General features: G+C 44.5%; 1 protein-coding gene across 15 annotated transcripts in view; it reads right to left on the reverse strand.

The window, feature by feature from the left end:
- Window positions 1-691: 691 nt before the first annotated feature.
- LOC111244017 (uncharacterized) overlaps window positions 692-24041 on the reverse strand; it is a 179599-nt gene continuing 156249 nt past the window's right edge. For 6 of the 15 annotated variants that reach the window (XM_022790530.2, XM_022790532.2, XM_022790531.2 and 3 more), the window contains 7 exons: window positions 8634-8715; window positions 7843-8148; window positions 7423-7579; window positions 6560-7249; window positions 5914-6204; window positions 5033-5447; window positions 692-4162 (listed from right to left, as the gene is read on the reverse strand). In XM_022790530.2, coding sequence (XP_022646265.1) covers window positions 4153-4162; window positions 5033-5447; window positions 5914-6204; window positions 6560-7249; window positions 7423-7579; window positions 7843-8010 — 1731 coding nt within the window. In that variant the 5' untranslated portion in view covers window positions 8011-8148; window positions 8634-8715 and the 3' untranslated portion in view covers window positions 692-4152. The other 9 variants (XM_022790534.2, XM_022790535.2, XM_022790540.2 and 6 more) reach the window with 9 other exon arrangements.

Here is a 24041-nt window from a genome sequence, read left to right on the forward strand (position 1 = left end):
AAGATAGGGCGGAATTGGATGGACGAGTCTTTGCGCGGCTGTGATTTGGCTGCCAGGGTGTGACTGCATGTCGGTCAAGCATTGCTCCATTGTTGATCTTACGGTTGACAGTGAAGACAATTAGTACAACGCTGATGACACCAAGAAAAATTGTTCGAAACATTATAGAAGTTTATGGGAAGACATAGAAGTACACGTAGTGAAATTTACCGGAATATTTTCAGTCCTATCGGATTTTAATGTTAGCCAGCCTTCCATTTTCTTAGGAGGACAATTCGATTAATAATCGTATTAGGTAATTGACGTAGTAGTCGTAGTTTATGGATTTTACTCTACTAATCCTTTCGAACTTGTTCCGACAGAACCTGCTCGTTCTGATCTTGACAGGGTTAGATGGGTTTATGTAATACCCTGGATATACTACCCCTCATCACTGTCACCAATTAATAGTTCGAGTGTTCTCAGGAAGCCTCGGTACTCTGGGCTGAGTAGCATCTGGCAATAATATGCTTGTTTTCTATAAAAATGCCACAAAGTTCGAAAAGTCGGGAGTTTCTCGTTTTAAATGCGACATGAAACTTAACACATGTAACAAGTGGACATATAAGCATATTGTTATGTATTGAATATATTCGAAAAAAAGACAATGAACAAGACAAAAACAATTGCAGGGTAGTGCCGCGGATGTATGATATAAAGTAACTTACATGGTTAAATGAAACTGCAACATTAACGATTGAGTAATTGCTGATTAAAAAAATACTTAATAACTAGTTTAACGCGAAGGACATAATTACTACGTAAGGGCATTAAGTGGCAAAAACATTAAAAGAGACCAGATAAAATAACCCAACGTGAACGAGTACAATAAAAAAGACGTTATATCTTGTCGACATCAATCTTCTTCTGATAATATTCAGTAACGAAAACGTCAACGCAGAGTTCACAGATCTATTCCCATTCCACTAGTGAAGGCATGGTTAATGGAGAAAGCGTACGTAAGGAGGCCTGTTAACAACTCATTTAAAGATGATCAAAATTAAGCTCTCTGTGGCTGTGGAAGTCAATCTTGACTTTTATCAGCTGTTCAGGGCGGGGGAATCGAAATCTTTAAAGGCCAAAAATACAATGAAGAGGTACACAAAGAGCTTATGAACATGAGGAGTGCAAGAGTGGGTACGGGTTGTTATCTTTGTGCGCAAAGACTTGCTTTTCTTTCTTGGAAGTGGATTTTCTGTTATGAAGCGCATCGGCAACGGGGTACTCGAAGATGTTGAGGGAATCATTATACAACGGGTGCAATGTGGGCATAAGGATTGAGTACGTGAAGATGTATACATGACGAAACGTTCTGTGATTACGGAAACAGGTTTCCTAGTAGTCATTTTTTGCGACTCAATACCGTTTCGTGGTTAAGATCGACACAAAAACAAGACAGCTTTGTAGTTTGTCGAATGTCAATGGATGACTTTGGTGTTTTTTAGAGCTTCTGCGACACTCCGGTGAAACAAGAAAGACGGTTATAGATAAATGGTTTTGCAGCCAGTTAAGTAAGTTATATACAATACAATGGCTATTGATAATCAAGGAATTATCCTATCATTCGTTTAAGTGGCTGATTGGCCGTGGGAATTCTCCGATAGAAATCTCTAATCGCTAACAATCGATCTACCCATGTATGCGTGCGCTCCTCTAGTCGTGGTCCATTCGAGGGATTTGTTTTTGTTGTGTAACTTCGTATATTCTTCATGTGTCTCTAGTAAGTAATAAGTTTTAATTAGCATGTCGAGCTCTTTTTTACTCGCTTTTTATCTCATGTTTTTTTCCCTTCGTGCTGAACATCATTTTTTTGTACAAAAATATTCAACCACTATCGAAATTTGTCGATCAAAATGAGGGGTATACGCTTATGAAGCCTAGTTATGAGAAGGTTTCAATTGGATCGTAATGCAGTCGGTTAAACGATGCCTTTACGTGCCATATCGATCTCTAGGGTGACTCATTACTCAATTCGTCGTCAAGCACCATATTTCCTCCTCCTAAATATGGTGCTTGTTCTCGTTCTGAAGTGTCTTCTTCTTCATATCTAATACAATTTCCAGCTTTCCTTAGGCGTGCCACGCTTCATGGTCGCCACTCTTCCGGGATTTTAGTTTTTTCCCTCCTTCCCTCCTTTGCCCCCATCTACCTCGTAAGGGACTATTACTTTGTCACCTCATACGATATATATATATATATATATATATATATATATATATATATATATATATAGAGAGAGAGAGAGAGAGAGAGAGAAAGATAGAAGGCAGAAGGCGAGACGCATATGGCCTTTTTTCTTTATCGAAATTCCACCGTTTTTTACTCTACGTTCGTCCTGACAAACAAAAGGCTTGCACGCGCAAATTAGAACAATATGATCTCAGGACTGGTTTTCGATATGGCTTACATTTCCGCTTTCTCGTTTAATTAGCGACCTTTAACCTTCCGACACCGCAGTAGAAGCAACTACAGTTCCAAGTAATTGTACAAACAATTTTCTTTGTTTCTTTATCAAATAGTCTTCTTCATAAACTCTATCTCTTCTTATTCATGTTTCTTGCTCTCTTTCGCTTAGTTACATTTCTTACTTTGTTTTTCGCTCTCACCCAAATCGAATATGTATATATATATATATATATGTATATATATATAAATAATCTAAAAAAGACAATCGTAGAAGTCACTATGGACGTTTGATTTCTTGCGCTTTTTGTTCCATTGTATTTTATATTCCGTCTGATGAACGCCTTTTTCCGGTTTGTCAGAAGTTTACATGGTTTAACAGCCGAGATGGCCGAAAAGTTGTTCGTTAGCAGACCCCACAAAGACGCAGGTTTGTTCACAGACCATTTGCACGTATAGGGGGAGGCGTACATTAGCAACGTCTGTCGTGTTTGCGAAAATTAGCGAGCACCTTCATTGTACTCCATTTGCTCAGAATCAAGTTATACCATTTTAGAGAAATAGCTTTTCTGGCATCTTTAGGACGAAAAAACTATCGTTACTTGTGCTCAAAACTCTGACAAATAGAGGTACGTTTCGACTCTAGACAGCGATATTAGTACTGTTTCATGCTTTCTCCGGTTATTGTTGTTATTGTCATTATGAGACGTAGATGTTCAATTTGAATTGCCATCAAACTGTGGGAACCGCTAGACTTCAATGCACACTCTCTATAGTCTTCTGCTATTACCATTCTTCAAAAAGGTGTCTCTATCGAGTTTGGTGATCTGCGTTGTTCATTTTCGACAAATACTCATAGTAACAAAAATCCACCTCAGTTGGCCTCTTTTGCAATGAGCCCATCCCGTTTCTAGGGATGGAAGCTAAACCAATCGAGAACCTTCGCAAAGTTTCTTTCAGCTCTTCAATAAAGTCCTTTCTTCATTGGTCGTGCAATATTGAGCATGGCATTCCAGTCATTCGTTATCATATCTTGCTGTAGCTTCTATTTTCCTTCAGTTTCTCTTAGCATATACCGTGAAATCTTATTGATTGATCTCTCTACACAGTAACTTGCTCGCTCCTCGTTTTTCCACGCGCTCTTTCATCATCACCGCCATTACCATCATCATCATTGTCATTATCAAAGTCTATCTATCATTTGAACCAGCTGAACACATGGCCTAACTTGGATCCGTCGTTCATTATCTTTTGAGCCTTTCTATTTGCTTGTTTCGCGCCCCCTTTTTCCCTCTTAGTTCCTCATTTTCCGCTTACTCAGTTCAGTCAATTTTGCCACAAACGTCTTCATTCACATAGAGTTTTTTTGGCTCCGTTCGTCATCGTCCTAGCAGAGTCCGTTCATCGGATTCACGTATCCCTTCCGCATCTTCGTATCTTCTATATATTCACCATTATCATTTTGTTCCTCTTTGTTCCGACATCTTCGGCAGCGAATCGGTTTACAGGTCCATAGTCTTGATTTGTAGATTTTTTCAATTCTATATACAAGGGTCTATTCTTTACTCACAGTCACAGGCTGCAGCGGCAGCAGCAGCAGTACTTGCTACTGAGTTCAACAGCATACCAAGACAGCATTGTCATCTCGGGATGGGTCACTTACTGCTACCGCCACGCCGAGCATTGCACCGTTGCTCATGCATCTTTCGTTTACGACACCCTGTTGGAGGAAGGACAGGGGGAAATCACAGACAATTGGTCCAGTTTAGGTTAGTATTACTTATTCGACCTGTATCTGGTATAAAGGACGATTGGCATGAAGGGTGACAATGCTTGGAAACTGAGCCCTGGCATAAACAACTAATAGGAGACAAGTTACGGGAATCTATGATGACGCTTTTCCATGCATGGTAATACCACGGTGCATATGAAGAAGTGTTTTTGAAGACTAGAGACAATTGTGGCCATCAGGTAGAGGTATAGTTTTTTCTTATGGTAAACATTAGAGCCAGCTAACGTAGTATACGGAAGGGGCATATAAAATAAATCGGTATCTATAAGTATTTGTAAAAATGCCGGCCGTTTTTATCTATTGCTTTACTTTTCTAATGCTTACTTCATTAATGATCACATTTTTTCACTGTTCAATGGCTTATTCTTTTTTCATGTAAGATTACATAGGTAAAAGATACAAGCTCATCAATAAAAATGATCCTTTTTCGAAATAGTCCTAAGGCACAGGCTACGTCAAGCTTCAAAAATTCGCGTGGAGTGCCTCATTTAGCTTAAAAATGCCAGTGTTAAAATTAACAAGCCATTTCTGAGAAGTCCTTTGAACTGTAGCGTCCATTGTTTAGGCAAATTTTCCGAAACCGTTGTTTATCTAATCTGATACACCCATATTTCGAGCTCGAGCACAAACGGCAATTTTGTGGCCCAGACATAACTGCTGCCACCAACAGTCTTGTACCACAACTGAATTTTTCGCTAACAGGATCTAAAACTCGGATATTTGCGAACAAGAAAGAGGAAAAATGCATCAAATTAATAGTCTAATATATATGCGTGTCCTTTCGTTTGAAGTACTTACGCTTCCTGCTTGATGCTAAGTTCGTTGCAAGAAAGGTTGGTATTTGCTGGCGTGGTGCTTGCAGAATCTCGACTTTCGCGATTCTCCCTAGCCGCAGCCCCGCCTTCGCTGAAGTCGATAGCCATCGTCTCCTCCGGGATCGAGTAGCTGCCCCGAGAGTCGTCATCATCGTCTTCCATCGCCGACACACTGTGGGGCGCCGCGGCGAGCGCGGCCATGCCGGCTAGGCCAGGGTGATTCGGCAGCGATATTCCGGGCTGCGTTTGGGGAGGGGGCGAACCAGATTGGCCAGCGGCTCCTGCTATTGCCAATGCCGAACTCTGAATAAGTTGCCAACCCAGCTGCTGTTGCAGTGCTGCGAAAGCTGGAGGTGGCGGAGATTCCTGTTGTGCGGCTGCTGCCGCAGCCATCGCTGCTGCAAAAAGCAACGAAGTGACCATTTCCGTCAACAATTGCGTTTAGAAGAACACACAGTTCCAACTAAGATGGTAGCAAACGCTGCTTAACTCAAAAGTAAAGCAAAATACATTAGATATACGTTAAACTAAACGGTTCGAAATTCCCAGAACCGTACATGTTCTAGATAGATCGTTAAATAAAAATTGCTGCATTGGCTTGGATAGAAGTACCCGTAGATTTATTCAGGCAGAAACACTTATCGAACACGTTTTTTGTTCGCCATTGCCTTTTCCAGTAGGGACAGCAGGAATAACTGATTCGAACAAAATATATCGACAGAGTTGTCAAGCGGAAGTGACGACGAAGCCGGTTCATATGACTGAAAAATGTACGGGTCCTGTAAAGGCAAAAAGAGGCTTTCAAGTAGCATGATAGCTAACTCAATAAATTATTTCGTTTGTTGCAAAGTTGTAACAACTAACCGTGTTGTTGTCGAAGTTGTTTTTTGGCCTCTTTCCTACGATTATTAAACCAATTGTTCACCACTGGTAGGGTAACTTTTTCACGGTCGGCTAACGGACGATCCGGTCGTTCGACAGCAACATTACACTCCTCGACAATCTGCTCACGAGTCTGCGCATCAGGGTACGGATCACGCTCGTAGTACCGTTCCAATACCGCTAGATGGGCACTTTTAAAGGTAAACCGCTCGCGTTTCAGGGGGATCAGGTCACCATTTTCGCTGACCATGCGCTTCACGCCTGGATGAGGGGCTGCGATACGTTAGTCAGTATAAGTTACATGAAGCCTTGACACCAACAGCTATTCTTTTCTAACTTGTCCCCACTTTCTAATGGCGGGCGATACGTGTGCACATAAACTATTATATATATGATCTTAGCCCTAGTCTTCACTGCAAACCAGTCAGCGGCGACAATTAGTTATTAATATCTGACTCGATTTGTTCGTAAAAAAGCTATAAGTCCTATAAATGTGACTACATAAAAGCATACGTCTTAAACTTGGAGACACGACAAGCTATCATGCCAACGTGTGCAGGGAGCAGAGCGGCGCATAGCATGAGCGATACAAAGCGGAAAAAATGTGGGAAGGGTTGGGTGTACTTACGAGACTTACCGAGCTTCCACGGGTTGTTCTTGCACGTGAGGTACCACATGTAGAAGGTGTTTTTCGTTCGCTCCGACATGTCGGCAATGTCTCCACGGAAAAATCGGCTCACGTAAGCTTGCGACATTTTCGTCATTTCGGCGATCATCGTCTGCTTGATATTATAGCGCATAACAAAATTGCGAATTTCACTGAGCAGTGCTTCCTCGCCCTTTCGTTTTAATTCTTCGACGTCCGGCGGACAATAGTCTTCGGGCAAATAAGGGGCCATAGTACCAGTACTTTCACCAGAGACGCTTAAGCTTGCGGCGCGTGACATTGGTGCTTGAAGCGGGACAACGCCGAGGTGGCCATTGGGTGTGGAACCGTTACCATTAGGTGTTAGGGGCGGTCCGTGACTGGGTGTCGGTGCCATAAGAGGCCACGAGGCCATCAAAGCGGCTGCCGCCTGGAGGTTTTCCCGATCAGTTTCGGACGGCGTTAATACCGGGGGTAGCAATGACGTGCTACTATCCGTTGAGGCCCGATGAGGTGGGGGCGATTTGTGCGGAGGCGCTAGCGTCAATTGCAAGGGGGGCGTCATCTGCTCGCGGCCTTCCGTTGCCGAGCTATCCTCATTTGAGGAAACACTGCAAGCGCTTTGCGCAGATGACTTTGGTCGACCGTTTTGTTCGCCATTTGTTCCATTTCCTGCACATGAAGAAGGCGGAACGTAATTTTGTTATATGCTTCAAGCAGCCGACAACATTTGGGTCTTTACTATCACGCATCTGTTCAATTAATAATAGCATCAATCCATAGTTGCGCTTGGATACGTGTTTGTAAGCATGTATATATATCTATATGTAGCAAACGTAGACTACCGTTCGGATGGTGATGGGGCGCGTGAGAATGTTCTTTTTCAGAGGAGGTATTTCTTTCTTGATCCCTGACGTGAAGCGGTGTCCGACCTCCATTAACCTGAGGTGGACTGCTCGATGCCACACTGTTTACTCTTCCACCGGAATTCCGCAAGAGGCTCTGAAGATTTGATAAGTGGTTTGTTATTCGTTGATCTTTTCATGAAGCACACATAAAACCATAAAAGAAATCATGCATGTTTCTGCCTTATATATATATTTCCCTTTCTTTCGAAGCGAGAGAAAATAAAATTTAACAAAAATTGTATACGTGTACCATAAAGCACAACATAAAATGGCAACACCGAAGATAACAAATAGATAAACTTAGTCTACTTAGAACGCTTTCAAGTGATTTTGTTTCTTGTGACCTTTGATACGAACCCCACCAACCTGAAGGTCCCACTCCAGTTGGTCAAACTTGTCAAACGCTAAAGCGACCTGGTCTTTCGTCATACCCGAAGCCCGAAGCCTTCGTACTAACTCGAACTGCTCTATCGTGAATAAAGCAGTCATTCTTTCTCTCATTTTGTCCATCACCTCACGCTTCATGCCGCTTCACACCCTTCGACCTCGTCTCCGTCCTTGCCTTGCGGTCCGCGACCTGTTACCGCGGTCCTCACGATGTCCACTAGATCTCAACTACGACTTCATTACTGTACAATTTTGCGTACACCACGCCTCAATCAACTGGGAAAATAGCGAGTGAAGAAAACAGTGTTATATTATTTACTTTGTATTTCATAATACTAGCCTACTCATTGATTTCCGGTAACGTTTAGTTACAAGTTCGAAGCCTGGTTTTAGAGTCCGCCAAGAAAAAGAAAATCTACCTGTAAACGTTACCGGGTTCGCATACTACGGGTATGTATGAAGTGTTTAAATTGAAATTTAAAGCAAATAAGACCTAGAGAAAAACATTAACTCCTAGATTCATTAGCTTTAGAAATCATGTCAGAGTTAAACGAGCGCTGATTCGGATAGGAGTCAACCTCCGCAAACTGCTACTGCAGCCACTGCTGCTGCCTCTCTGCGTGCATCTCTATCCCATAATTTCCCATTAGTTTTTCCTTCTGTACGTTATATTTTCAGCTTGATATTATGAGCCTATCAGTGGAAGGTTTGAGTCTCCCAATCTATAAATACGTTGTTAGAGGAAGAGCGGCTATACTTACATCCAGAAGTCTCAATCGAACGCAGCCAGCCCGGTACGGCTAGTTTCGGGGGCTTACATCTCGGCCGGCTCTTCTACACCTTCTAAAAAAGAAGTGAAATCAGCTACTGAGTATCATGTCTCCGGCTACATATTCGTCGACACCGCGTCATATTTACAAACATACACAAAAGTCGATTCATACCTAAGTTGAACGCGCCCAATTTCGGACGCAAAACGTATTATCGAAAATACCGTTTCGATATAGTTAAACTTCCGTACGTATAACAAAAGTAAACGAACGCTTTGATTTATTTGGGGGACCAACTGGTACGCTCGCTAGCTTTTAAAATGATCTCTTGGGATCTCTCGCCCTGACCTTGGAAAAGTGAATAGTACCATATTGGCTCCCCCTTAAGACTCTCGTCACGTTTTTTTCTCATTATGAGCTTTTACGATTAAATAATAGTTATAAGTAAACAATTATGAACTATAATTGCGTTCGGTTTTCGAAAACAAACTATAAACAATTTTTTCTTCTGGGTAGAGATAATCTTCTTTTTTTTTTTTAAATTTATTTTGTATTGGTACAGTTGATGCTCATCATCTGCAGCAATTTTGATCCACCACAGACAAAAAGTCTAAGGCAAATGCAACTTTAATGCCAACTGGGGGCCAACCATGAGCTCAATAGAAAGGAAAACCTTCTACGCTCTTTTACGCAACAGAAACGTTCGAATAGCTATAGGTTAAATTCTCATACGCTCTAAGCGTGTCCTGTCAAAATCTCAGCCCAAAAACGCCGTTAAGAAGCTTCATCGGCCTTAGTATAATCTAATTTTCTTAGCAACTTAAGATATGGATTCGTTTAGCTGGTTCTTTTTCCTCTCGTATCGTATGGTCACTATGTTTACTGTTAAATTGCACTGCGTAGTAGTATAATAGTACTAGTAGACGATATCTAAATATAGGTCCTGAGGATCGAGAATGTTAGTTTCGAACTTTAAAGGCGCGTCTGCTCAGACTCAGATGATAGATTCATTTTTTTTTTTTTATTATAGGACAAAGAGCTGTCTTTAATTTTATGTTTGTAGTTTGTGCCCTTCATAGTCCTGTGAGTTGACGTCTACACATACCATAATTATATCTCCAGCAAATATCAGCTAAGCAATACGATCAATAATTTCGAAGATCTAATCCTTTGGTGAGTGGTTTTTGAATTTACCCTATGTTGACGTCTTCTATTTCGTCGGATATCTTACGTCAAACTCTAGGTGATGCATCAAATTTCGGCCTTACGTTCGAAGTTGTAGCGAATATGTATTGTCGGATAAGTTTTGTCTTCACTCGCCATCGACACGAACATTCTCTGAATAGCGGCTCATATAAGAGAATCTACCCTATTAGCATGACGAGTTTACAGTAACTTACAGTTTACAACTTCAACAAACAAGACGAAATGAATCGCCCTTTAACTCTAACTGGACGAATTTAATCAACCATTTCAGTGAAATCAGCAGTTCTTCATATAATCTTCATTGTGTCTAATGATAATGCTGGTTGTTAAATAATTCTTTATGGCTGCAGTATTGTTGATGGGCCAGGAACATTAGCCATCTGCTAATGGTAGAATTGGCCGCATCATTGCCGAACCTCGCGTTGGCTTTTGCGTCCACAGCACTTCAGTTGATGACGGAAATGTTTATTGCTGCACAAATCGTCACCCCTGTTATAGGGTATGAGCTATTTGCGTCAATGACGTTTTCAGTTTATACGAGCTTAACGAACAATTCCCAGTGGGTATATATGCCCATAGATACGATATAGGGTAGAACGATTTTGTCAGAATAAATCGAATCGGCAACGATTTTATACGGCTTGGGCAAATGGCTATTAAGCGTCCATCGTTGCTAGCTAATAAAAACTGGCCACTTCATCTTCGTAGCGGTGATGAGACGTCAGACGACAAGGCTGTAATGGCTACGAGGTGGGCCAAAGCCTTTGCCGATGCTAATTCACTCCCGTTTGCGTTTAAAGAAAGGAAACCTAACAAATGAGTTGCAGGACTTGAGCGACTCGCCAAAAGCGGAAACGGCCGGCTGGTAGGACGACGGTCCAATCTCGGAAGCATTTGCAATGGTTAACTGTTGTATAGTTAGATCCTTAAATGGCATCTGTGGCAAAACTGTATGATTGCTTTTCGACGCATCAGTCCTACTCGAACTGTTCTCCAAAAGGAGCAAACGTTCAAATAGCCTGAGCAAGTGAGGTGGGCATTGCAAGACAATCTAGACCTAAAGCGGTACCAAGATGACCAAATCTTGTCAAAGTCACATGTAGAAGGTGGCAGAACTCTTTTTAGTTGATCGCCTTTGGCAATTGTATTTCATGGGGACATAAGTCGCCGGATGCCTACTTAAATGGGGCGACCCTAGCGATAAAGTGTAAGAACGTTGTGCCCAACAATTCCACAGTTACCCACATTCTTGCTACTAACATAGCCCTGCGAGTACAAAGCAAACCGTTTGATTGTCCGCAACGGCAAGGCCAGACTTACGTTCTAGTTTCGGATTATATCTGTGGCCGCCAAGTCTGCCAGCGGAAGAAGTAAATCCACAATGATAGCCCAACTAGCACCGAGTCTGCAACCGCCAAGGTCACGGCAGACATGCGCTGTACATCAGACATACTATAACTGTTTTCTGCTTTGTTGGGTATACTGAGCAAGCAAAAAGCTTTGTGTTGTACAAGGGGAAACTATCGACTACAGGAAAAGAGTATTCTGTGCATTTGGTTGCTTTCAAAATGTTTTGAATGAGATGGGGTACTGTAATTTCGTCAGTTAGTGACTACTGCTAAACTATTAGGCAACGCCCACAAAATGTTGTATCTGTAACGACGCTGGCAGAGCACAGTTTTCTTTGCCCTGGCTATTTGGCGTTTCACTTCGACCCCTGATGGCGACAATACAAAGCAGAGCTTGTGCGCTAGCGTACCAGGACGTTACGTCTGGAGATCTTGCTTATATGGCTTGGGCTCTGACTTGTTCTTTTTTAGGACGGCAGTATCAAATAATGTGTGCCCCTCGCCTGATATGTCTTGCAAAGCTAGTCTCATCAGTCTTTGGCATGTTATTATTTACCCCATTGATTATTTCAGCATAGGAATCTAATGTTGTAGCAGAAACGTGGCTATAGACGGGGGCGCGGGGGGGAGCTCTGCCATTTTCATAATCTTTGTGAAGAAAATTTGATCATCTTGATAGCATGCTAAGCGTCAGTTCATCTAGCAACATCTACTTCATTTGTGTTGAACTCGAATGTTTGTTGCTTTTGGAAAAACAGCCCGGTCAAAACTGATGCTTCCGATAGCGATTTCATTGACCATTCTCATTCACTTTTGCGGTTCATTTTCTCTGTTAACATTAAACGCGTTTTAGTTGTATGTTAGCTGCTGCCCGCAGTGTCTGTCACGTGCTCGTTTAGATTGTACCATGGTACCGAAATTGGGTCGCTTTAACATGGCTATGTAAATGTGTAAAACACGTAGAAGTTACATGACCAGACCATCAGAACACGATTGGATAGAGTATATCAAGTTATTGTCCGCTTCTACTTTATAGAACTGCCATACCAAAAAATCTACCCTTATTATGCACTAGATTTCAGCTGTTAACCGTACCATCAGCTTTCATGTCACTGGCAGTCACGCATACAATCATTTCAAAGCTTTACGCAGTCGCACACCTGCGGCATTTTCACAAATGCAAATTAAGTCCGACGTGGCGTCAACGAAAAAATCATGTACGACATTGCTAAAGCCCACGTTTGCATAATGGAGTAGTCGTCGTTCCGCTCCGGAAAAAGACAACGGTTGCGATGCAACCTACAAAGCTTTCTAAGGCCATTGTTCAGGAACGGTAACGGCAGGACGCCGTCTGGCTCACTAGTCGACAGTCGTGGACAGAGTTTGCCGGCAAAGGTGGCTTCTTCATATTACGTGTCCAACTAATTTATATCAGAAATGAGTGGCGCATTTTCTCCCTCACCACATCTAAACCTCGTGTCGTCCCTGTGATGAGCGGTCTTTAAGGTTGACCGCACCTTTCCTACTCCCTTTTAGGTCCGATAGAAAAATACTAAACGATGCTGCCCTTTGCGGTTTTTATTCCTGTTGCTCGCCTCCTTCCGATCTCGCTTGCTGGCCACCAATTGATCCACAAGCCAAAGGCCGCACACACGAAGGAAATGCCACCTGCAGATTGCTACTACTATTACTGCTATTGTTTGAGTAAAGTTTCCGGCAGCAATTAACGTATAGACGCAGGCGAGCTGCTGTACGGGGCAACATTAGCGGGCAACGTTTATGCCTCCTTGTGAAAGCCTGCTGTATTCTGGTCCGATTTCTCCCACTCCATAGAAGCAAATCTCGAGTCTATTTCCCAGTTCTTTTCTATTACGGGTATATAATAGCTCTTAACTCCGTTTACAAGCAGAGGGCCCTGCGCCGAACCGTCGCTTGTGGCCGGATGTGACCCCATTTATCGCCAGCACGTAATCCATCCCCAAGGCCAAACGCCGCTTACCTCTCATACATTATTCTTACTGCCATTGTTGCTTTCCTACCCAAAAACCACTCATTACCCGGGCAGAAAGTGAGCCATTCCACAGTCAAAGCTTCAAAGCTAACCTACTTTTTTCGTTCTCTCAAGTCACTCTGGCGGCAGCTGTAATTCAACTGCTGTAAACAGAACAGTCTGAACCGCCTGTCCTTGCCGTACGCGTCTGGCGTTTTACTTCGAGTGTTACGTATGTCCTCATGCCGTAAGAGCAGCATAAAACCGTTGTCCGATATATACCGCCGACTAACAAGCCAGTGTCGGCCTCGAGCTCAATAGCGCCTCCATATTGTCCTAGTTTGACTGAAGCGCCCCTTGCAGGACTCTAGCTGATCGTGAGTTGGCTCCGGCAGATGAGCGGATACGCTCCGGCCGACCCGGATCGGCTCCCTTCGCCCCGACTTACGTTAGGGTCCGTCGCAAACAGACAAATGGACAATACGAGAAGAAAAAAGAGGAAAAGAGGAGAAGGTTTAGGCGCGCAATAAACCCCATCTGTCCCTTAAATCGTCCACGCAGTAAACGACTCCCTGGGTCAAACCTACACCGTTAGCTCAGTCAAGATTTACGTAGATGGGTCTATTTACTTATTAACCACGAACGTTCGTCGTCGATATTGTCGTCGCCTTGACGCGACTACCAATCCCGCATCAAGCGCACACAAGCGATACACGTTCTCTTCAATGCATCGCTGCTGTCCTCAGCGTCAACATCACTATCAACAACAACAACAATATTAAAACAGAAGCACATTGACCATGAAGCGAAAAGTTGTGGTCACCCGAATCTCACCATAAACATTGTTCACTGATGTATAGCACGTAGTAAGACACGTAGGTATTCCTGAGACGTGTACGACACTGCACGCATCCGATCGACACCGAAATCACACGATTTACCACAGGGATGGCAGAATATTCGAACGTTGAGCACTCTCACCATTACGGGCACGTCACTGACATCACGATTGGAACAACAGCACAAATATCTCTGATTTTCTCTTTTCTTACATTTTCATGGGATTTGTTAGCATTGACAGCGCTGAGGACTCCGATAATTATTACGACTGTTATTGCTACAACTATATGGTTTGCCACTGATGATGATGATGGCGGTCAATCAGACCGAATCAAAACAAGCGCCAAAATCATCTTGTGGCACAGAAATGAACGACGGAAAGAACAACGTTACCGTTCTTGAGTCATCGGCGCCACTTGACATTACTCGATCATGTGTACCCTGATTGTATTAAATTCAGTGGAAGCAATACGAACGCCACTACAACAACGGGTACCAAATCACGGTGCTGGAACAGCCCACAAGAAAAAGCAAGTGGTCTTCACCCTCATTTTTGACGTCATTAACGCAGAGTTCTGGACGCAGCTGCTGCCGGAAACTGCTTGTTTTGGCACTTCTGCTCTTATCAGCCGCTGCGTATACAACGTACAAACATATCGCGCAAGCAGAATTCAACACTCGTGGAAAATCTGTTAATCGAGGGATTCATTCAGGGAGTAAATTTCAGTAGGCAACACGAGGAACCAGCCATTCTTTCAAACATACGCGCCTTACGCAGTCACATACAAACAAACGTCAACACGCACACGGATATGCGTCGACTCGATACAATAGAGAGTGACAAATCAACACAGCGAGACTTTAAAGAGACATTGAGACTCACTCACGCGCTGCTGTGTGGTTGACGGAACCATCCAACCTCAACGGGGTTCCGACTCGATCTGACGGCGAGCCGACCTTCTCCACGAGTTCGCCTGGTCTACTCGCCTGAGGGCGCCACCATCGAGCCCCATTCGAACCCCATTCTCGACCCGTGCCCCCACCTTCTGTAACGCCGACTTGAGTCGACTCGATTCGAGGCGACCCGGCTCGGCTCCCCCAAAAACGCTCGGGGATCGGGCCGGTGCCGCCGCTCCCGCCGACAGTAGCGCTGGCAGCGACACACACACGAACACTAGTATACACTCCGTCGTCTGTCGCGCATCGAGAGTGTGTCGAGTTGGCCTCGTAGAATTTCGTTTTAGCCGCTGCTGCTGTTGCAGCTGGTTCGCCACTCAAGGCGGCCGTACGGCAGGAGCTGCAGTGGTGGCAGTACCAACAACAAGACGGCCATACAGCAAATATACACGCTCATAGAGACATACTTTCGTACGCAGATGCACATATACACAGATCTTTGGAGATAACGAAAGCGGAACAAAGTGTAAGAGGCACCACTGCCAGATTACTACACGGGGTGTGCCGCTGCTCGCACATGTGCTACGGCACCATTTTAAAGGTAGAGACCAGTAAACGAACAAGGGGCAGTGAGATGGGGCAAAATGAAGGAAACAATTACTGCGACATACTGTGATAATGTGTATGTATTTATGTCTACCTCGACTGCTGTGCGACTCCTTCTACTCCAGAGGCGCGTGTTTGCAAATGTCTCTGTGAACATAGGTTCATCGTTCTATGTACATAATATGCAACCCGTTCTGTGTATGTAAGCCCCCGTGTTTCTGTGTATTCTATTGCGTGAGTGGCGATAATGGCGGAGAGTTGTACGTTACATCGAACGAGCGCAAAGTTCAATTATTTATAGGTCTGGTTAGTTTTCTAGTCGATGGCGGATAATAGTAACGAGCGTTAATAATTTTATATCGACTGCTTTGTTTGTCTCACTTTTACTGAATAGAACTTACAGGACTACCGAGACGCAAATAACGTGACATGTATCACAGCAAACATGGCTGTTCGATAAGAGAAAGACCCGTTACTCTTTTATAAGAATTATTATTAATCTAGCATATAGGTCCAGTACTATGCATATACCGGTGACGTAGGCACTACGCCTGAAGTTCTTTTCCTAACTCCAATGAGGCTTCCGGGTACGCGGTTCGTAAAAGAACATCAAGTGGTTGATTATACTCACCATTAAACCGCTATCAGCACCGGTACTTAAACCTAACAAAGCAACGAATGGCAGTCGCGAAGGGCCAAGGCTTACTTATCTCGTAGGCCTTCGCATTACAGACGCTTGGCTCACCCTGGCTAAGCAACAGGCTCAGATGGTCCTACTTGTCGAGCCAAATAGGTGATTGTATCATGAAGTCAACTAATACATAGTAGAGAAGTGCAAAACAACTCGCTTACTCCGAATTGTTGACGCGTATGAATGATCCGCGCGATGTGGTTTGACCGGCCAATCGGCCGATCGGCACCCCCGACTAAATCTCCTCTTTTCTGCCTATTAAGTAGTGGTGGGTGTTTCTATGTACTGACGACTGCGAAGGCTATTGCAATTCTGGGGGGTCTGTCACCCCTGGTATGAGACTATCACAGTAGGGTGAGACGTTTGTGTCCTGTACTCGTGTGTCTGCCGAGTGGAGGCTTTACGAGATTGACTTAGCTTAAGTTTAACTTAGTCTAGTTAGCGACGGCCGTCGTTAGGCTGTACTAGTAGCAGCAGGAGTCGCAGCAGGGGCGGTGCCTCGTCTCGGCACGATGCTCCTATCGCTACTGGACACCTTGGGAAGGGCGGACGCGATACGATGAGTTGGGGACTTGCCCAGTTGAAACACTCCTGGAGCACCTTCGAAGAAAGCGCTTCCTTTGACTGAAAACACTGCTGTATCGGTGTGAGGAGCCAAGCCAGTGTGCCGGTGAAGCCGAGCTCCAGCGGAATGTAGCAAAAGGTAGGAAGCATCTGAGTAGGACTTTAACCAGTTTATTATGCGGAACAAGCAGTTACACTACACAGATCTCAAGCCGTTCAGCCCACCTGACCATGGAGGGTAGAATTGCATTTGCGATTATCTCTAGCCCCATGGCATAGCCTAGTTGACTACTATGAGTAAAAGGACTGATTAGGTCCTACATAATGAGCACGGAGAGAGTGCACAAACTCTTGGTGCAGTTATTCCTTGATTTAGTATAAAGCTTATGAAGAGAACAGGAGATAGCAATTACCATCCATCAAATATAAATAAGGTACTGTGGTTTCAATTTCTATTAGTCGTTACGTGTAATGGGTACGATTTGTTTGTGTTGTTTCTTAAATTGAAGATCGTTGCTATGACGTTCTACCAATAAGCTTCTTTGTAAGTACAACTTAGAACTGATGTCGTTCATATGCCATCGCCCCTGATAATACGCTTTCCGAAATTCTTCACTCGACTTTACACAAAGAAGCGATCCGCGAAAAAACCATGAATTGGACCCCCCCCCGTCCCAAGTGCTACCCCATTGGGTTGAATTGGGAAAATGTGATTTGGAAGGCTTGTGCGTTTGGTTTATTGTCGACCGGCAGTCTGACGGCAAATTTTTGCCTCGTATTCAAAACTGGACTTTCGGTTCACGCTTTTTAGCTGGCCTAGTTACTTGAAATACTCAACTGTATCGTACGCAAATACAGAGTGAAGGTCCGTGGTAGATATTAACCATAGGTGATTACACTCCTATGATGTCTGAATAATCTAGAAAAGAAAATTGCTTGAATAGCCTTTCACACTACAAAACTGCAATTTAATGATAATGTGTCCATTGTACCAAAAATCAATGCCATTATTTTTGATACAGATTAAATATTATCAAGCAAATGTATGAAGCTTTACACATTCATTTCTAAGATTGTCAACCCTATGTTTTCCCCTGTGGTCAAACGTGAAGTTCGAACGTACCGTTAACTAACGGGCTTTTCAAATCAACAAATGAAGCCTCGTTGAATTCATCATAGCTTGACGGAACGATCGAACTCGATCACGTGGTTGTCTACTTCACTGTACCGGTGTACTTCTTTTCAAGAAGCATACCGCCTTAGTCATTATAAAAGGATAGAGAAAATTAAAGACGTAGTCAGGGACGCAATTGCGAGCGCAAAGCACCACCATTACATTAGCATTATATAACTGCGACGCGTCCACAACAGATGATGGACTTATGAGCGGGTCTTGCCAACAAACAGCGATCATTTTCTCGCTGCTGCCACCGACGTCATCATTGCCACCTTATAATACGCTTCGTCTTTAGTTGCTGGTGCCTTTTTTCCTATTTGATGAATTCCACCTCAATGCCATCTGGCCATATTTTTTGGTCGGGCACGCACTTTTCGCCATATAGCGAGCTTATACTTATTTTCTCAATTGAGGCAACAACAGCAATAGCTGCAGCGGCAGCAAGAGCAGCTTGGAGATGCGGAACACCAACGCCATCGGGTGCTCGCCATAGCTCACCACTTGAAGAGGTGTTCCAGCAGCGAGCATTCGCATCCTTCAGCCTTGTTGGCTGCCCTTGTTTCTGTTTTTTCCTTCGCCTATGCTGTGCCGCCACAGCGAGATGTATGGTTTTGTGGCCCTAGTGATCTAGGCAAGTAAAGGCTAGCAACGCTGGGCTGTATTTTGCGCCGGGACCGACAGCCGAAATGGGTTGAAATGCCGCTTGCTTATATGATGCGACGTCCCCCCCATCCCGCTTTTTCTACCACCCTCCCTCAACGCTCGATTCGAAGGAGATGCAGCTAGCACCAAGAAGAGGCAAAGGCCTGGACTACTCGCCGCTGTGTTAGCCTCACTTCTTTGCTGCCTTTTCCTCCTTTTTTTTGTCCTGTGACTCTCCTTCTCCCCCCTCTCTCGTGCGCGGGCACAACTCCAAGGCGATGAGTCATTAGATAGCGCCTCAAAAAATATCCCACGAATGCCACCGATGTGGCCCGTACCGCTGGCTACGTTGCTGTTGATGCTGCTAGAGCGATGCCGATCTCAGGCTGCCCCCGCCTCTTGGCCCCCGTGCTTGCTGCCCCTATCGGAGAAGGAATGCTACGCGGGAAACGCCAGAGCAACGGCCCAGCAGCACTAGTAGTAGTAGTCGTCGGGGCGCTAAGGAACAGGATAGAAAAGAAGAAACACAACATTTTCGAGAGGAGAGCAAACCAGTAGCAGCAACAGCGGTAGCGGCAGCTCGAAAGCCCTGAGCCCCTGTGCCTTCTCCTTGGCTGCGCGACCCCCGAACATCCATCCCTATCTCCAGCAGTGCCACCACACTCACAACACAGTTGTGGAGAACCAGCAGTGGCAAACGCACATTGCATAAGAAGAGAAACATATCACATTCGAGAAGAAGGGGGTCAAACGCACAGGCACACGTACACATGAATGCTACATCGATTCAGTGATAGGTTGCTTTGCAGCAAGCCATAGAGGAAACAGCAACGGAGCTGAGTAGCTGTAAGGATGCTTTGCTTACTGCCAGCGAGTATCGGACTGCGTGTGAGGAGCCTTCGCGACAGGAGCTCAGGATGCAGCCCGGTCCTTACACTTGGCAACGGTGGCCGTAGTCACGGCCGCCGTCACCGTAGCTGAAGACAACCACAACGACGATCAGGACGAATAACAGGAATTTCCTGAAACCCTTTTGCCAGCTCGTGTCAAGGGACATTGCCCCCCTAATCCCCTCTGGAGAGGTTGCTCGCTTAGTTTTCTCCGGGGAAGTTGTCCTCCCCCTCAAGGCAGCGAGTTCTTACAGCTAGCTTCTTCACACACACCATCACACAGCTATTCACCCCCTCTTTGAATCTTGGACTACTTCTTCCCCAAACGCCTCTGAGGGTTCTTCTTTATCCTCTTCGCCTCATGAATGCCCGCGTGTCTAGCGATGCCGAGAGGTGTAGAGCGTCGGCCCTCTTCAGACTCACCCCTCTGTGGCTGAATGATGAGGCTGTTTGTTACAAATAGCCTTCGTCGTTCCGTTGAGTCGCATCGCATCGTCAAAACCATTGCTGATGTCCTCCGTTTCCTTTGCCTAAGACCAACCTACCTCCTTCGAATTCAGTCGTGCTACCTTCGGACTTGACACTGGGACGACCGGAGCAGCCTCGCAAATCCGGAAGAGAAAAAACTTCAGACGCTGAGGAGCTTCTGACAGGCCGAGGTGACGCCTATGCCAGGGCTGTTGCTGCTGCTGCCGCCGCAGCAACAACATCGAGTGCCAGAAGCATCCTGTCCGATAGTGGCATCCTTTCGTTGATCTAACGTCTAACGCTCAGTTTTGCCCTATTCGCCGTCCTGCCTGCTTGCCACTTGCAATTCTCGCGAAATATCCCAAGCGATCCTTTCTCCTGAATCCTGAACACCAATTGCCTTTGCTGTGAGGAAGCATATCTTCAGCCCACAAAACGAAAAAAGGAGAGACAGTGGCAAAGCTCCTGCGGCGCCAACTATCGAACTTCAACTATGGAATTACTCCACTTGGACGGTTCCACGGCAGTAGCGCAGAGTGCTCCTTTCTCTATGAATTTCATTATTATACCGTCCTTTATTTTTCGTCAGGCGTCTCAGCGGCGATCTTAGCATCCGTTATTTACGAAGAGCGTCCCATTCGTGCCCGAATTTTTCAAGCAACAAGGTATAAAACTAAGGCTACGCAGACGGCAAAATTTTGCATCTTATTTCCCTCCCTTAATTGGCTTAACAAGGTGGTATTTACTGTCGTGTAGAATTGAATGCGTCGTAACGGTCTATTTAGTAAATAAGTGATGCTGATAACGGAAGTTAGCTTCAAGATTGTCCCGGCACCGATATTTCGTCTCAGACTTTATTTGGATTTCATAAAAGCACAGCTTTGTATCGACAAAAATTGCGGTCTCTTCATAGGTATAGTAGAACCTGCTCTAGTTGTATTTGTGACCGAACGTACGTTGAAAGAACTGTGGATGAACGAGCAGGAACGTCGGCGCTGCCCAAAATATATTATATATATATATATAGTAATAACAACACTGGAGATATGCACACGCACCAAATATATATATATATATACATATGATGACGTTAAGCACTACATTCGTATCACGGTGTGCGCGTATCAGCTTCGAATCAGAGAGTACTGTCAAATTCCGTTACAGCAGTTAGTATTATTATGGATCTTTTGGTGGCACGTCTTAAGTTAGTTACGGAAGTGTTGATACTCCTCTGCGATCCCAATGCTAATACACCTTGCGCAGAGCAAGCGCGTCTCGTTTTTAATTTTTTGTGGAGTTCCGGGTTCCGAACTCGCCGGGTGACCACTCTCCTCGATTTTGTGCTCGCCGACGGGTCCGCACTCGTTACCTCTGTTTAAGTGCTCGCTCTTTCATCTAGCTATAGGCCAATGCAGCTTGCTGGTTCCTCTCATATTATCGACTAACGGACCTGATACGAAGGCGAATGCATAGCTGGGTGCATCAGGGTGCACTGCTGAAAGCAGTCTTACCTAGTCAACTTTTCTCACTCTTTCTCTACATTGGGAAATCGGTTAGGAGCCTTCGGTAGATCCAAATCACGTCATCAGCTTTCAGCTTCTCAGCCTAGCACGCTCGGATGTCTTGAACAAAGCTAATTTATACCGCTTGCCCTGCGGTTTCTCTTGAACCACATTGCTATGTTCAGCAGGTTAGGTATCCGCAGAAATAAGTTACAAGTCCGCCGGGTGAAACAAAACTAGTGTATTAACATAGCAGCCATATTACCAGACGTCCCTGAACGCACTAGAAGACAACTGAGATCCGCGAATTTGATTTTCTGTAGAAATACGTAAGGTAATCCCGTATTTATTTCGAAGCCTGCCAGTGAAAGCAAGGTTAATTTTTAATCGGAAGAAAACAAGGGATCAAAAGTTCACACGGCCAATAAGCTGCTAATTTGGGTGTTACACGTGCTCAAAACATTATTAGCGAATCGTGCCGGAGCTATCAGCTGGTCGCCTTTCTGTAAAGGAACTGAGTCACTCTCAGAAGCCACTCATCTTAGCGTACTCGTTCGTGACTCAAGCTAAAATCCTTGTTTTTGCTCTGTGGCTTACACTAGTTCAACGACGTGGACTTTAAGGGCTTTCGTAGGTCTTTATATTATTCCCATACCTATATCGATCAACTTTCGTTACATCATTACATTCTAATCGTGGCAATCTCTTAAAGTCTCTGTCACACTTTTTTGCTCTGGACTTTCTAATTCAGTAATCAGCCTAAAACTAACCAATAGTCGATTCTACAATCATCCGTCCGATGTTACGCGCTCATAGCCAAATATCGAGAGAATCCCAACAGCGGTAAAGGTGTTTTCCAGGCCGCATTTAGTAGAAACGTTTCCAGTAGCAAAGATGTCTCTGTGAAGTACGTTGATTGGGAGGCACAAAAACAAAAATTTGCCAGCGCATTCGAAGACCGATGTTCGCAAACAAGAACCGTTTAATTCTTGGACATGTGTTTGAAATCAGCGATCCACCGGGAGAGTATCAGACCCGATTGGTTATCACGTTGACGTCCATTGTATGTCGAATTTCCATCAAGCGAACCCACGTATATTCGACGTGCGACATTTAACACTTAAGCATCGATTGGGGTCGTACGTGACGGTAGCAAAGGCTTTTGCATGGTGAAGATCAAGCAAAGAGGTCTCGATCCGAACTTTTATAAGTGAGAAGCGTGAACTCAAATGCCGCTGTGCGACAATGATAGCTGTTGATAATGTGCACTTTGAAGGCTAGGTTGTCATAGGCATTGTCGACGACGACTTCGCAGGCAAAGCCCTCTTGTTATTAACGCATCACTATGTTTCACGGGCATATTGACATATTATATGTCAATAATGTCTCTATAGAACATGTGCGAGCAGGTCGAGTGCTTAAACGGGTTAATACGCAGATCAATTCCGGCCGGACCGATTCTGTAGCTAACAAGCTGGTCCGGCCACCCGTATTTACGGTGTGCTGACCTTGAGATTTCACACATGTACACCTGCACGTAGCATTCATTCTTTACTCGTATGTGGCTGTAGCCATCATCGTCTACGGCAGCCAGAGAAGCAGTCGATATCCGCCACTTTGTTGAGTTGCCATTATACGACTGTTACTCGAGTCGTTGGAAGATGGGCCTACAGACCCTTCTCGGAGCCTGGGCGCACGTGGAACAGTGAACGAAAATTTCTGCTCCAATTAGATTCGTCCGCTACGACCGAATTGACATTGTACAGAAGCAGAATTTGATACAGGTACGATATGCATTATATTACTGGAAGAAAGGCATTATTTGATTGATAGCAACAAAAGGCGCTTCAACAAGAACGATAAGAGACATGTACAAGTAGCTAGATAAGCAACAGATAGAAGCTATGCAGTGTAAACCGCAGCTCCTAGGAGCGATATTTGGACGGGTACAGTTAGTATCTTCTTTTTTATACGTATATATAGTAGCACAGCTATTTGTGTAAAGCATCCTTTTCGCACGTTACTATGTAAGAAAGAGTATCGATTGCTGCTAAAACTTCAATCTTTGTGCGTTCACGAGATTGACGATCAACTGGAGACGGATAGCTTCTGAGACGTTCTCGTTGGCGCCCGCTGCATCAACAGTCGTATTGTCGTGTTTATCTTGAAAATCTTACGTGGAGCTAGTATTATTACCTACGTCGAATTCGGACCTTAAACTAAATCGTAGACGCAAGAGCTCATAGCTAGATGGAGGTAGTGACAGCTGTTTATGTTTCCACCGCTCCGAGCTGTCCTGTAAGCGACTGTCCTGACGTATCTATTTCAGCGCGCAAGTCGGTGTGTATATTTATTCACTATTGATGTTTTGCGTTAGTTTATATTGAAGCGCACGATTTGGAGACGTGCAGCGAACATGATTCCTCTAGTGCAAGCGAGTCTAGTGTGTTAACAGAGAACGTTCCGAAAAAACCTGTGTAATCAACCAATGACGCTGTGGTACATTCGCAGTTCTAGCATGGCGGAATCCCTTTGGGGGGCTTGCTTACTTTTTTAAACACCAGCCTACTTGCTAAT

This window comes from Varroa destructor, unplaced genomic scaffold, assembly GCF_002443255.2.
Source record: "Varroa destructor unplaced genomic scaffold, Vdes_3.0 BEIS01000002.1, whole genome shotgun sequence".
Lineage (NCBI taxonomy): Eukaryota > Metazoa > Arthropoda > Arachnida > Mesostigmata > Varroidae > Varroa > Varroa destructor.